This window comes from Contarinia nasturtii, unplaced genomic scaffold, assembly GCF_009176525.2.
Source record: "Contarinia nasturtii isolate CC-2019 unplaced genomic scaffold, AAFC_CNas_1.1 Cnas_scaffold_1699, whole genome shotgun sequence".
NCBI classification, from domain to species: domain Eukaryota; kingdom Metazoa; phylum Arthropoda; class Insecta; order Diptera; family Cecidomyiidae; genus Contarinia; species Contarinia nasturtii.
In genome coordinates, this window is record NW_022199032.1 from 4218112 (window position 1) to 4232766 (window position 14655).

Here is a 14655-nt window from a genome sequence, read left to right on the forward strand (position 1 = left end):
AGAAGAAATGTAAAACCGGCTTAGAATAAAAAATGTGTCTTTGTTTTGCAATACTGACAAAAGAAGATAAAAGTGAAAAAAAAAATCCAACGTCAATTGTCTTTTTAAAATTGATAGATATTACACTGATTTCATTAACGAGGACAAACATTTTAATGAGTTTAAAAGAACTTTATTTTTATGCCTCAGAGGCACAGGCAAAGGGTGACCTCTTTGGAACGTTCTAATTCTTGTAAGCTTCAAAGCATTTCAAAGCTAAAAGCGACTTATGGTGACATCTGTGTAAAAGCATAAATTCAGTTAAATCGATAAAATGAATGTTCAAACATCGGACATAAGCTTGATCACTGTATTACTATACCAAATCTAAGAAACTTGAAGATTTTTTGGGGTGTGCCGAAAATCTCGATAATCATCGTTTCATGACTTCTGTTGGCGGTTTTGTGTTGTACTTTTTCTAAACCTAGCGAGAAGTATTATCCATTGGAATATCTAAAATAGCATTAAAATCGAAATTTGGGTACACAGCGATTAGGCCCTTCTTTGTACACTTTGGAAAAAAATGTTGTACAGGAACGTACACATCTCTTGTACAAATGATTAAGGGTATTGATCATAAAAAATGCGAGGAAATTTTGTGTACATAACCTACAATGATCAAATTTCAACGGATGCAGCATTTAATAAAACGTTTTAAATCATAATGTATGGATATTTTATATTTATTTATTTTTTTTAATTCAACGTCATGTACAATTTTAATTGAAAAGGTAGTGAGAGTTAGTATCCTTTAGCTAGATGTGATTATCTATACATTTTTAATCGATTGTAGGAATGCAATTGAAAATGAATTTAATATCAATACTTGTCTTTCCTTCCATTCTTCTGTGTATTTGTCACATGAAAACCGAATTGGAATTTAAAAAGTCAACTAATCTTATTCCGGCTCCAAAAAAATCCGCATATCCAAACAACGTAAATCCTGAAAAAAAAATTGTATCACCATAATCTTTTGCCGTTAAAATTCACAATATATTATGTTTTATTCGGTGTCTTCAAAATTTACAAAAAAAAATGTTTTTTTTTTTATTTCTTAAATGCGATTCGTTCGTAGATAATCGTTATCTTCTTTGTAAAGATGAGTTTCAAAGAATTCTACAACTGTGTCGGTGTTCCATTTGTTAATTGAGAGTGTTTCTACAACATTATCATTTTCATCGAGTAATTTCACGATGGGATCAGCACCACGCAAATATTTAATGGTCAAATTTGGGAATTTTGATGGTCGATCACTCTTACAAAAGGCTTGGATCTGTGGATACGCCCCGAATTTACATGTGCACACTATAAAACAAAAACTATTAGTATAACAAATTTTTATATTGTTTTTTATAAAAGTTATTGCCTTCTAAAATTGCTTTCGGGAATCGCTTTGTGATTGATGACACATCGTCTTTTTCGCAACACTCTTGGCAATGCTCTCTGTTTTCGGATAAAACATATACAAGAAATGATTAGCTATTAATCAATCGATTGTTCGAATAATATACTTACTTTAATTCGCTTAAACCGAATGTTTCCAATTTATCGCAAGATGAGCACATCAAGTGTGGCTTTATAAATCCTAATTGACGACAATCGGCACTACTGAAATCGGCGCTACATTTCTAAACAACAATAAATTATAAATCAATTCAAACTGCTTTTCTTTCCAGAAAATTATGATTTATACTCACGGCTACTAATATAGTTAAAATGCTGAGATAAAATAACATTTTTATATGATGTTCCATTCTTTTTTCGACTTTAAAATTTGTTGAGATTTGTTGTTCGTTTTTTTTTTTATTTCCTACTTACTTCTAATAATGACACGACTATCAACTATTGCATGACATGACATTTGGAAATTATTGAAGTTAATTCATTGAATAAGCGGTAGATGTCGTTGTAGCTAAATTTTTTATTTAAAATATGCTTGAATTTAAATTCGATTTCGTAAGAAAATTTATATTTTGAAATTAAAATCTTTGACTTGCATTTTTTTTAAATTCGGCGTATTTTGTTCCCGGGAAGAATTTCTACCATTGTTTTTTTTGCATATTTTTAAAATATCGAATTCAAATGCGTTCAAAAATTGCGTAATATAATAAATCGTGTTAATAAAATTATAAACGTGGTAAATTGAAACGCATTTTCATTTTTTTATAGCAAAATTGCCAAAAACGAAACAAAACAAAAATATTGCCGTTTGACTTTGGATCCAATTAGCATGCGAGATCTAATTTGTACTTCATAAACAACGTATTGATGGGCGGTTGTAAATCGGAAGTTTTTTTCTCCGTTGTGGAATAACAACGTGAACTTAAACGAATGCAAATAAACAAACTGAGTCATTTCGGGTATTTTTTTTTTACTTTTGATGCGTTTATTTCGTGAGCTCTAAATAAATGCGGTTTAAATTTTATTTAGGCAATTATACAAATTAAGGCTAAAACTCGAGTAAAAATCTATTGATTGAAAAAATTATGATAGTTATGAACATTGTCTAATAGAATGTTAGAAACGATTTAGCATTGTTTTTAGTCAATCGAACATTACGAGCAAGAGTAAATATACTCTTTCTCATCTTTTATCCTGCGATTACCACAAAATTATAGGCCAATAATTGAAATAGTCAATATGAGTGACAAACACTGTTTCGCTACCGGTGTCGTTAGCATTGTTCTTGTTGTTCGTTTGTTTATCATTTCAATTATCGACCATTTTTTATTAGGTGTAAATTTGTATCTAAAAAAGGATACTCCCTCCTATTCTACGCCTTAGTTATGTTTTTTTAACGTTAAGACCGAACCAAATTTTCGAATATAAAGAACCGTTTTATCGTTCATGAAATCAGTTCCCAGTATTAAACGTAAAACGAACATTTCGAGTTGTTGTGTAAAAATGTTGAAGTTGGTAAGTAGAAATCGAATCGCAATTGAATTTTGTTCAAAATTTGAATCCAATTTCTTTTTTTTTAGATTTTTGTAACGTGTTTGATTGCATATGTGGCTTCAATTCCGGTAGACGAGAAAAAAACGCCACCAAAGTCTGAAGAGCGTGTTTTGATTAAGCGCGAAGATCACATTGCAGCCGGAAAAGCATATGCTGATAAAGTTGAAAATCAAAAGAAAAATGATGAAGCGCAATCACAAAACAATTCGAAAACTGTACAAAATCCAAAGCATTTGAAGAAACGTGAAACCGAATCAACACCCCCGAAGAAAAGTGAGCGACAAAGTCGAGATGTGTCAAAAGAAAAACCACAATCAGATCGTAAGACTCGAGATACATCGAATCAAAAGGACGCATCAAATCAAGATCAACATCGTTCATATCATGAAACGTCGAACATAGAAGATAAAAATAAACCAAAACATGATATCCCACCATTTGGTGAAAATCCAGCAAAGCCAATTCAAAAACGGGAGACGGACAAAGATGAACCTAAAAAGCATATTGACAACGTTGCCGATGACGAGGATGATCAAAGTGAAAAAAATAAACGTCCAACTCGTGAAACTTCCGATGAAGTGAAAGACAAGAAACCAGAACAAAAAACTAAACGTGAAACAAACGAACCAAAACCGAAATCGAATGATGCCAAAAACCAACCGAAAACCGGTTCATTTGGCTCACATTAAATCATGTTATTTGACCATGGACAATTCTACCTTTTTTTTAAAAAACAATTCTTATCAACTCGTTTAATCACTTAAAATTAATTTTAGATTCAATTGTTATCTGGATCCAATTATCTGCAATAAAAACAAAAATCGATTATATTTGAAATGCATGTGTGTTTTGGTGTACCGTCTTGAGCATTCAGTTAAACAAAGCAGCTTTGAAATTGATACACACAGTGCACATGTCATAATGGGCCATTGCGCACGTGTATGTGTTTGTTGTAATGTCATTCATTGTATTCCAGCTGTCAATGTGACTGTCATGCGATACAAATGTAAATCGAAAGATTCCTATAAATTTGCATTTTGTTTTTGTAAATCACGGTTTTAAAATTCAAGCAAATAAATTACAAATTAAATCGGTGAAAATCCCGTTACAGATTGCACCATTGATTGCCATTTTTTTGAACAAATTTGTGCTTTTGCAAAGGCTTTAAATTTTACTTCAAAATCAGTCGAGGTGAATTGAAAATATTGCGTTTTTTGGAAAAAAACATAATAATAGCTTGTCATATTTGATTAATGCAATTTAAAAAGAACATTCAAATCAGAAGCAATCTAAATCTTATTTGAATTGCTGGTATTAATGAAATTTGTTTTGCTTGCTAAAAAAAAATTTATCACACATATCATTAAATGTTAGTAAAGATGTAAATTAAATAAGACGTGTATAGAGAAAAATGCAAGCAGAAAGCAGTGCATTTACATGAAAAAATACCAAATATTTCTAGAGAGCAACACATCTGTAGCGTGCAAAGTGTTACTCCCTTTTGACTGATACTCTCTTGAATACAAGCAAAAAAAAACGAATAACAAAACCGCAATTATATGCAAAAACCTAATACTGAGTAATATACATAGTTATAGTAGGGACAGACATTCTCACACGAGCAACAACAATTCGATCTATTAGGGACGCCAGTAAACAACACATTGAAACAGACAACTAAACAAAAGCACAACACTCGTCTGATGTTCTTATATTTATGCGACCCAAGAATGAAAACAAAAAAATCCGAATGAGTTTACATTGAAACACGAAACGTTTGTAGTTTCATATCAATTCGTTTGTTGATATCTCGATGAGATTTATCATTTTTACTCTCCGCTTTTCAGAAATTCATGTTACTTTGTTATCAGAATAATAAATATTCCATAATCAAATTTTTGCCTTGAATTTGACGGTTTTTTTTTCTTCGTTTGTGCGTATGTGTGTCTTGCTTTTCAATTCGTTTCAATTTTTGTTTCGTATACATTTAGTCACCATACGATTTCTAAGTATTGCACATTGAACGTATTGAACAATAATTTGTATTCGATTACACCTACCTTCAAAGTGTGTTACGTTATTATTATTATTATTAACAATCTTTTTTGTTAACCATCACATACGAATTGAAGCGGAATAAATTGTGCGTGAAAATAATCAACTAGAAATGTGTTCCGATCAAAATCGACAGCCAGGATCAATTTCAATAAATCGGGAAAATGGTGAAAATGATCCAATTTATGTTGCGGTCACAATCGATATAGATGACATTTCAGATGGTGCATTGAAAGTGTTAAAACGTATTAAACCATTTTGGTCAATAAGTAATGTTCAATTCAAGGTAGGACTATACAAACACCAATTGAATGAAATGCAAAAAATCGCCGTACACTTTTCCGTTGTTCGTTCAAATAGTTTTGTGTATTTTATGTAATTTTCAGTTTCGATTCCATTCGACTAGATTACATTTTTTTTTATAAACTATCGTGTGTTTTAGTTGTTACTGTTTTGTTTTCGAGTGCATTTAAGATAACAAAAGACCATTCACTAGCATTTTTTCCTCTGAAAATGTCACGCGACGTTTGATTGTAACATTTTGCTTTATGTGCTTGACAATGGTTTTGCTAATTTAATTTTTGACGATTTATTTTTAGTCATTTAATCATAATTTACTAATGCTGATCTGCTGCTTTCGTTTGATTTCAAAAATTTCCAACCGATAGTTAAAATCGTATAACAAATTTAAAAAATTGATTTTTCCTTATCGGCAATGTCCATAAACAAATGTAAATAGTATTTCAATGCACCAGCAAAATGGACATAATTTGTAATTAAATCGACGGATCATCTCCATTTCTGTGCATTTGTTTACATTTATCAAATTGGGCATGATTCATGTCGCATGAAGTAAATAAATTTATTTGTAGAAACGGAAGAACCTTGATGAATTCGCTCCATGTGTGTGTGCGTGAGGTTTTGTTTATTTTGTGATCTTTTATTGAATAATTTCTTGTTTGATACAGGTTTTTACAGACGGTACGACAAACAAACTAATCGGATGCTGCATTCCAAAGCACAATAACAACGTTGACAGTTCATTGAGTGACGATGGTGATGACAATTTGAATCAATATGAAGTGATTTTAATTCGAATTTACGGTAAAAATACGGAAGTATTAATTGATCGTCAAAAAGAGATAGAAAATTTCAAGTCATTATACAGATATGGATTTGCGTCACGTTTATTGGCAACATTCAACAATGGTCTGGCCTACGAATATACCGATGGTAAACCGTTAACCAAAACTGATGTATACGATGAGCAAATTTGGCGAAAAATTGCCCGACGAATGGCTGAAATGCATCGTGATGTTGAGAGTAATAAAATCGATGCGCAACCAATGCTTTGGACCAAAATCAATAAGATGTTCAACCTTATTCCAATCAAATATTCCAATCCAATCAAACAACAAAGGTATTCTTGAAAATGTGTGTTTAACTCACACGGAACCATGTTTGCAATCGATTAATCAATTAGTTTTTTCAAAGTGTTCCTTATTGATTGCAGAAGTCGTATTCTACATGAAATCTAACTTAAAACAAAAACTCATTTATTCTGATGAAACAAATGAATTTTTTATTCGATATTAAACATCATGTCAAAATTGTATTGAATCATTTCGATGTGATTTACACATCATCATCGGCAACGCGTAGATCGACTTCTGCAATCAATAAGGAACACTTTCAAAAAACTAATTGTTTAACAAAGGTATTATTTAGTCATCGATTCATTCAAAAAATTACACAATATTTGACGAAAAAAAAAAATGTTTTACGCAGGCGAGAAGAGTTGCTACCGCCCATTGATGAACTTCGAACGGAATTTGATCGCCTTTTTGCCGTTGTAAGCAAAATAAATAGTCCAATCGTATATGCACATAATGATCTACTGCTGGGCAATATTTTATACGATGCATCGGAGTGTTTGGTACAATTCATTGATTATGAATATGCTGCCTACAATTTTCAAGCATATGATATTGGAAATCATTTCACTGAATTTGCCGGTATGTGTCATTTATCAAAATACGATGTTGTTTTTCGCTGGTTTAAAATCGATTTTTCTTCTGCTAATGGTTAAGGTATGACCGATATTGACTACACACTATACCCATCCAAAGAGTACCAATTGGAATGGCTACGCGAGTACCTGACACATTACCATAAAAATGACTCAATTGTTATTACGGACGAATATGTGCATCGATTATACGCTGATGTCAATAAATTTGCTTTGGTTGCACATTTCTTCTGGTCACTATGGGGTCACATTCAAGCTGAACATTCGGAAATTGACTATGATTTCCTTGAGTATGTTACATCTAAAATTATTTGTGATTATATGTCTCGATTAAATTGGTGGTTTTTTTTCTTGATTTCAGATTTGCCAGCCTCAGATACAACGAGTATTTAGAAAAACGAGATTCATTTTTATCGTTATGATTTTGTCGCCGACATTTTAATTTATATATATTTACTTTTTATTAAGATTGTTTAGTTCAAATGAATAAATCACAGGCTAAGAGCTTAAGTGCCAAAAAAAACTCAACAAAACATCAGGAGAGGATCTATTGTGTGGACGCGATTTTTTTCGCTGTACAAATACATATAAATTTATTCTGAATAAGCAATTGGTACCAATGATAGTAGTACATATTTTTGGTTAATTTAATATATTAAATAAAAAAATGTGTGTTTTTGCCTATCTGTTGATATCCAAATAAAGTGGAATATTGTCGTATAAAAAGAAAATAAACACCATATTTGTTCAATATATTTTTGGAATTGTGAATTAAATCCGAATTTTTAATTTTCGCTGTGATTTTTGTTGGCGTTTTTTAACTGAAAGAAACTGAAGAATACTGTACAAAAAATATTTGAACGAATAGTTTTTTGTGTGTTACCAAATTCTTGGGCCAGTTGTTATGCCGGAAAAATGAAAAAAAGAAAAGGCGATTTTATTTATATTACATCATTTTATCTAAATATTTTTTGTTTAAAAATATAAGATTTTATTTTAAATATTTTTTTTTTTGTTTGATAATTAAGGTTTGGGCTTATGCGTATTATTACTTTTATTTAATGTGAATTCCTTTTTCATCAATGGTTTTCGTTTGTACTTTGATACAACATTCAACACTACGTTGACATTAACATTATACAATTGTATGATGTGTGAACACACCATTTCCGAAATTTGTTTAAGACGTTTGCTATCAATGCCAGCAATCAATTTTTCGATTCGATCATTTTCTGCATGTATATTGACAAAAGCATGGATGCATTTATTTTTCACTTCAAACAGTTCCATTTCACATTTTAATTTATACGGTACTTCATTTGGTAGAAAATCCAATAAAACCGATCGTACATTGTTCAGTATTAAATCTTCCGGACTTTGATTGGTGAACTGATAACGTGGATACTCCCATGGTTTTTCGATTGATCGATTGTAAATGTAATTTGAAACGCGTCCAATGCCATCACCGCTGAGCGCTGATACCATAAACACATCCGAAAAATATGGCCAGCCGGCTGATTTTTGATTTTTATATTTAACCGGACGTGCCATATCCTTTAAAAATTCTTCTTCACGCCCTTTCCACGGCAAATATCGTCGTTCATTACAAATCAATGTACCTTCGGTCAGAATTTTTACCAAATCGAGCAAAATACGTTTCGATCGTACCATATCAGTTTTATTCATAATGAGTATGCTTGGCACGGTTGGATGTATTATAAGAGCTTCTAAAATGGTTGGATGTAGCACATTACGTGTATATGAATTGGATACATCATGCAGAACCGCAATCAAATCAGCATCTTTAATCGATTCATTGCATTCACGCAAAAATTTATCACCCAAATTGTATTTTTTATTTTCATTGACTGTGGTCAAACCTGGATACGGTAAAACAAATGAATATTTAAATATTTGAAAAAAACAAAATCTAACAAATATATGCTTTTACCTGGCGTATCGAAAAAAATCATCTGTGTTTTTTTTCTGCTCATAATAGTCTCCGATTGTTCGAGTGTTGTGTGCACTTTTCGTGATATTGGACATATTCGATGGTTGGTGATTGTGTTGATAAATGAACTTTTACCAGCATTTGGTGCACCAATTATTGCTACTTTGATGGTTTTCTCTTTATCGTTGTTTTCAATTTCGTTATCGCTTTTGGTTTCAATTTCGGAAATATTTTTACTTTTTTTTGAATGCCATCGACGAATTATTATTGTGGATCGTCCAAATTGGTTGGTCAATCTCGTCAATGGATTCTTGTACAACATTTTATTAAAAATAATTCGTTCCATATTTTAATGTCAGTCACTTGTCTTTTTTCTTTTCCTTTCCGTTTGTGTATTATTTAAGAAATTTCTTTGAATTTTATCAACACTTTATCGATGAAAATAAATAGTCAAGTCAAGCAAATATACTTGGTTAATTCACTGACAGCATGGTTGTCTATGTCATTTGACGTTTAACCAAATACATATATATTTAATATTTTACATGAGGAACTGTCAACTATGCTTCGAAAATATGTGAACAAAACAACCGATAAATACCAATGTCATTTCTCAATTATCACTCCAAATCAATTGTATGAATGAAAATAATGAAAAAAAATTCAAATCATAATTTTAAATGAGTTTTCTAGATCAAATTTCACTATTTCCATTCATAGAGGTTACTGCTCTAGATTCAACGATTTGTTTCATTTAGAGTGAGACAGATATATGGTGCGGTTTGTGTGTGTGAAAAAGCGACCATTCGAATGTCAAATGTATAGAGCATACAGTGATTATTGAAATAAATAAACGAAAGGTTCACTCAAACAATTCGATCATTTATTTACCATTTTGGCTCAGCAAGTCGAAAAGTAATAAAATCATTTTTTTTATTTGTTTGTTTCTTTGTGTGTAAATAATTTTGAAAATTATTATTATTTTTTTTGTTGTTGTTGTTGTTTTGATCGCGGTGTGTTGTGCGTATTTGTGTAATAACACGGCATATCTTAAAACAGAATTTTTAGAATAGAAATCATCGACACACAGAGTGAAATCAAGCAATAATGGCAGCAAACGAAGAAAGCGTTGTCGATAATATGAAACATTGTTATGAGAATTTAATATTAATTGATGTTGGTGCAAATTTAACGAATAAAAAATACAGCCGTGATCTTGATGCAGTCGTACAACGCGCCCAGGATTCAGGTCAGTGTTCATCAAATATTCGGTGTATAGAATTTGCCCTTTTCAATACCGTTTCGTCTCATTCACTGATGAAATAATACAACACCAACGACGCCGCTCATCAATTCGCATATTAATTGAGACAATTATCAATGATGATGATTTGATAACAAGTATTGAAATTAAACAGATGTTTATTGTCATATCAAATGACAAAGCAACACAATGAACCATTCAATTGCCAATTGTTGGGAAAATTCCGTATCGCCAATTGTTTTGCGAGACACATTGAATTTTTGCAGAGATTCATCAGATGGCTAAAAATAGACAAAAATATAATATATATTGTGTATGAATCAGAATAACAAATTCGTCGGGCACGGTTTGTTATCTAGCGAAATTATGAAGCCGACATTGACGCACACTATATGGGTGTAGACGATTCATAGCCGTTTGTCGGAATTTATTTATAATAAATTTCAAAATGACAAACAACTAACAAAGAATTTAAGCCTTTGGAATTTGTTTTCACGATAAATGCACAAGATAAGGAAATATATGTATATAGACTGAATTTGTTGTGGCATTTTTTTCCCGTTTATTTATTGGCGTTGATTTTAAAGCAAATATTTATCAATACGGCTACAATTTTAGGTATTCAAAAGTTAATGGTTCCGGGTACATCAGTGAAATCCAGCAAAGAGGCATTAAGATTGACAAGACTTTATCCAGGCACAATTTACTCGACTGCAGGTATGACTTTTTTCTTTTTTTTTAAATCCATTATACAAAAAAAAAATCTTATCTTGCGCATTTTTTCAGGTATTCATCCGCTTGATTCCAAATCGATAATTGAAGAGCCAGAGAGTTGGATTGAATACGAATCAATAGCAAATCAGCCAGAATGTGTGGCGATTGGCCCGTGTGGATTGGATTACCAAAGAGACTTTTCCGAGCCCAATGTCCAAAAAGAAGTATTCGAAAAACAGTTAGAATTAGCCGTTAAACTGAATAAGCCAGTTTTGATACATGAACGATCTGCTCAGGAAGATGTTTTGAATATACTCTCGAAGTAATTACGCATCATTTTGCAACGTCTTTTGCGCAAATTACAATGTGATCAATATTTATATTTCGTTTTTGACTTTTTAGATTTCCAAATATTCCACAGATTGTAATTCGTGGTTTCATGGGTTCAGCAGAAGAGGCTTTAGTTTATTTGTCTCGAGGCTATTACTTGGGATTTACTGGCTATCTTTGTAAGGTAAAATTTAAAAAAAAAGTCACATTTACTATCAATTAAAATACATCAGACCGAATGGTTAATGATCTTTCTCAATCACACACAGGATAAATCGGACACTGGTGTTCGAAAATTACTTGAAAGTAATGAATTACAATTGGAACGAATTTTGGTTGAAAGTGATGCACCATTCATGTATCCAAATACTCGTGCTTCCAAGCTTCCACAACACGTAAAAAGTGGCATTACCGAACGATCGCAATTATTTTTGCACAGGTGGATAAACGTGTTGTTTACCATAAACGTGGAGAAAAATTATTAATTTTCTTTATTTTTCATTTTTAGATATTGTACATTTCAACGAAACGAACCGTGTAGTTTACCGGCAATCGTAGAAATGATTGCAGCTCTAATGAGCAAAAAACCAGAAGATGTGGCCTTAGCAACTGCCTTCAACGCACTTAAACTATTTGGTTTATCGCAATAGAATCGGGAATATTTTGAAAAATTAAAAAAACTTCTCGTTCTCTCTTGTATGATTTAAAATTCTCATTCAAATGTGAACTGCACACAAATATATTTTATATATTGATACATACACATACATATTTACACATACACACATATATATATAGATATATATAAAAATATATTTTGATATGACATTTTTCTCAATATATGACATAGACATATTTAGTGAATATTACCTGTTGTCTTGCCAAAACTTCTACATAGATTTATTTACAATAAATACGAATGACTCTATATTCAATTGTTAAGTTTCCATCTAAGCGCAAATTTGTTAATTAATAGTCTGAAAACCAATGTTCTCTTGCGAGAATATTCAGACCACACCTCAGATTATATATTACGAAAGATGATAGGTATTTTCTATTTTTTTATGCTCAGCAAATATCAACGAAAGTTGTTAAATGTAATAAGCCAAAATATCAATAGTTTTTTTTTTCTTGTCGAAATTATTTCCGTTAACATAAGTACATATTAAACTGATTGCCTTATGCAGCTATTACTATTACGATTTGTAATATAAATTCAAATTGATTGTTAATAAACATTGAATCAATGACAAAGTATGCGGTTTTTTAGTGTTTTATTTTCACAGTAATATAGAATAATTGGCGGATTGTTGGCAACATGGTTGGTGTAGCAATCCACAATTTTGAGTGCATCAACTAATTTAACTTGCTGACACATGCCGTCGATTTTCTTATTCTAAAAAAAATATTTGGGTCATTCGAAATATGTGCAAAAATGAGCATTTTTTAAAGTTATTCGGTGCACAAATTGCATAAGCTACTCAATTTTTTAACAATATCTACAAACCGTAGCTGCAAAGTTGGACCATAAAAGCAAATAGTTGTTGTTTTTATCTTCAAATGAATGTTCTATTTGATACAAGTCGCCATTGGATATTTTCTCATTTATTCTTCCTTATTTGAATATCAGCAAAAACAAAAAGAAATAAAAAGTGAAGTTCATCGAACGCCGTTACTAAACACATCAAACAATTACATAAGAATATTCTGAATGGCTATGGGGATATTCTGAATGTTTCGTGTGAAAAAGTGTTTGTCAAATCTTATTGAATTAATTAAAAATGAGATATTTTAATGAAAAGAAACGATTCCGTTTGAAATTGACGAGAAAGTTCCGAAAAATTCGTTGGCATTTGAAACGTATTCCAACAAGATCGTGAAAAATAAAAATTGAATTTTCATATTCGGTGCGCATAAAAGTCAGATTTGTTTGTTTGTTTGTTTTTTTTTTCTCGTACAAATAAAAATATAAGCAATTTTAAGTTGAGACAATTGAATGTTGTAAACAGTCGTTACGGCGACGACAAGCCAGCAGCTGTATACGACATATTAGGACACAGAATGTGTACGCGCATACATGCACCAATGCGATTAAATTAGTTTAGGATAGCGCAAAACGTTGAGGAACGACACCGTAAAAACCACCACAGCGTGAAACAATTGTTTTATTTTTGTGCGTTGTTCGTAATTTTAATTCCACCTTTATACATTATATGTATGCATTTATATCGTACATATACGCTTGTGCTCATTGCAAATGGACTTGTTCGTTGGCTATAGTCTAGGTTTTTTAAAATCTAACATGTTGCCGGCTCCAATATGTTTAAGTCATTTATCAGGTGAATTGCATCTGTGCATTTGTTCGCTGCTCTGGAGATGGAAACACCAAACGAAAATGAATAAAGAAGAGCATGACGAAGAGGGAACGGCAAGCCATAACTGAACGACAGAAGAAAGACGAGAGAATAATAAGAAGCGAGAGAAAAAAAAACAGTTAGAAGATTGTTGCTTGAATTCGGCAGGTGGAAGTAGTTAAGACATGTTGTATTGTAGTTATGATCAAAGGGAATAGAATTTTGAATGCTTCCGGTATTTATGAGAAAAGTATGTATACGCTAAAGTTCTTCTAATTCTAGAACATTCGGACAATAGAGCTATTAAATAAAAGAAACGACCAGCGTGCATTTTCTGTTTCATTTTCGAGTTTTTTAATCAACGAACATATGTCCTCTTAATGAATGTATACATTTAGGTCATTTATGCGTATCGCATGAAAACAATGCGCCGAAAGAGAAGAATACGTGATGCAGAAAATGTGTTGCATCTTAAATATTTCGCACAAGTTCATGGTGAACACATCAACACATCATCATTTTCAAGTATCTCATCATCACCATTATTTCAATTTTGTATCATATATGTGTGCCGCGTTCAACGTTACCTTTTTCGCTTCATATGTGCCAATTTTTGTATACATTATGAAACAACATACATTCAGTTTGTCGTAACAATAGCTCTATTTGAGAATTCACAAATCTATAGACTCTGGAATATGTGGTATAGAGTATTTCAACCAATCAGGCAGGTTGGTCAAGCGGGTTATGTGTTGGACATAATCCAAATGTCGATGTTGTGAACACACAAAAAAATCGCAATAAATCCCATGAACTATGGCCACGGATCACAAATTGCTGACAAGAAAATACTACCGAACGAAATATGCTTTTGCCATCGAAACGATGGCATTTTTATTACTATTTGAAATGTTTTACATAGGATAAATGAGAGAAGGAAATGGACTTACGAATTTCGCAAAAA

General features: G+C 31.7%; 5 protein-coding genes across 7 annotated transcripts; 3 read left to right on the forward strand and 2 right to left on the reverse strand.

Annotated features, from left to right (window-relative positions):
- Positions 1 to 1010: 1010 nt before the first annotated feature.
- LOC116346989 (selenoprotein F) lies at positions 1011 to 1879 on the reverse strand. The gene is made up of 4 exons (XM_031777346.1): positions 1737 to 1879; positions 1555 to 1667; positions 1406 to 1482; positions 1011 to 1344 (listed from the first exon to the last, which is right to left on the reverse strand). Exons 1-4 carry the CDS (start codon positions 1791 to 1793, stop codon positions 1094 to 1096), a joined length of 498 nt encoding a protein of 165 aa, XP_031633206.1. The 5' UTR covers positions 1794 to 1879; the 3' UTR covers positions 1011 to 1093.
- Positions 1880 to 2826: 947 nt separating this feature from the next.
- LOC116346833 (ethanolamine kinase) lies at positions 2827 to 7804 on the forward strand. 2 transcript variants are annotated; one of them, XM_031777070.1, is made up of 7 exons: positions 2827 to 2955; positions 3021 to 4185; positions 5127 to 5335; positions 6018 to 6469; positions 6838 to 7064; positions 7140 to 7368; positions 7440 to 7804. In XM_031777070.1, exons 3-7 carry the CDS (start codon positions 5162 to 5164, stop codon positions 7498 to 7500), a joined length of 1143 nt encoding a protein of 380 aa, XP_031632930.1. In that variant the 5' UTR covers positions 2827 to 2955; positions 3021 to 4185; positions 5127 to 5161; the 3' UTR covers positions 7501 to 7804. The 2 variants fall into 2 exon arrangements, with proteins under 2 accessions (XP_031632930.1, XP_031632931.1); XM_031777071.1 differs by lacking the exons at positions 2827 to 2955; positions 3021 to 4185; positions 5127 to 5335 and adding an exon at positions 5764 to 5956.
- LOC116347110 (cylicin-1-like) lies at positions 2944 to 3683 on the forward strand. Its single transcript, XM_031777544.1, has 2 exons — positions 2944 to 2955; positions 3021 to 3683. The coding sequence occupies exons 1-2, from the start codon at positions 2944 to 2946 to the stop codon at positions 3681 to 3683; spliced, it is 675 nt and encodes a 224-aa protein (XP_031633404.1).
- Positions 7805 to 8018: 214 nt separating the features above from the next.
- Positions 8019 to 9539, reverse strand: LOC116346832 (GTPase Era, mitochondrial). Its single transcript, XM_031777069.1, has 2 exons — positions 9030 to 9539; positions 8019 to 8958 (listed from the first exon to the last, which is right to left on the reverse strand). Exons 1-2 carry the CDS (start codon positions 9373 to 9375, stop codon positions 8102 to 8104), a joined length of 1203 nt encoding a protein of 400 aa, XP_031632929.1. The 5' UTR covers positions 9376 to 9539; the 3' UTR covers positions 8019 to 8101.
- Positions 9540 to 9805: 266 nt separating this feature from the next.
- LOC116346834 (3'-5' ssDNA/RNA exonuclease TatD) lies at positions 9806 to 12093 on the forward strand. Of its 2 annotated transcripts, XM_031777073.1 has the most exons (7): positions 9806 to 9944; positions 10089 to 10278; positions 10912 to 11010; positions 11080 to 11329; positions 11410 to 11521; positions 11607 to 11776; positions 11846 to 12093. In XM_031777073.1, the coding sequence occupies exons 2-7, from the start codon at positions 10137 to 10139 to the stop codon at positions 11985 to 11987; spliced, it is 915 nt and encodes a 304-aa protein (XP_031632933.1). In that variant the 5' UTR covers positions 9806 to 9944; positions 10089 to 10136; the 3' UTR covers positions 11988 to 12093. The 2 variants fall into 2 exon arrangements, with proteins under 2 accessions (XP_031632933.1, XP_031632934.1); XM_031777074.1 differs by lacking the exons at positions 9806 to 9944; positions 10089 to 10278 and adding an exon at positions 10518 to 10817.
- The last annotated feature ends 2562 nt before the right edge of the window (positions 12094 to 14655 follow it).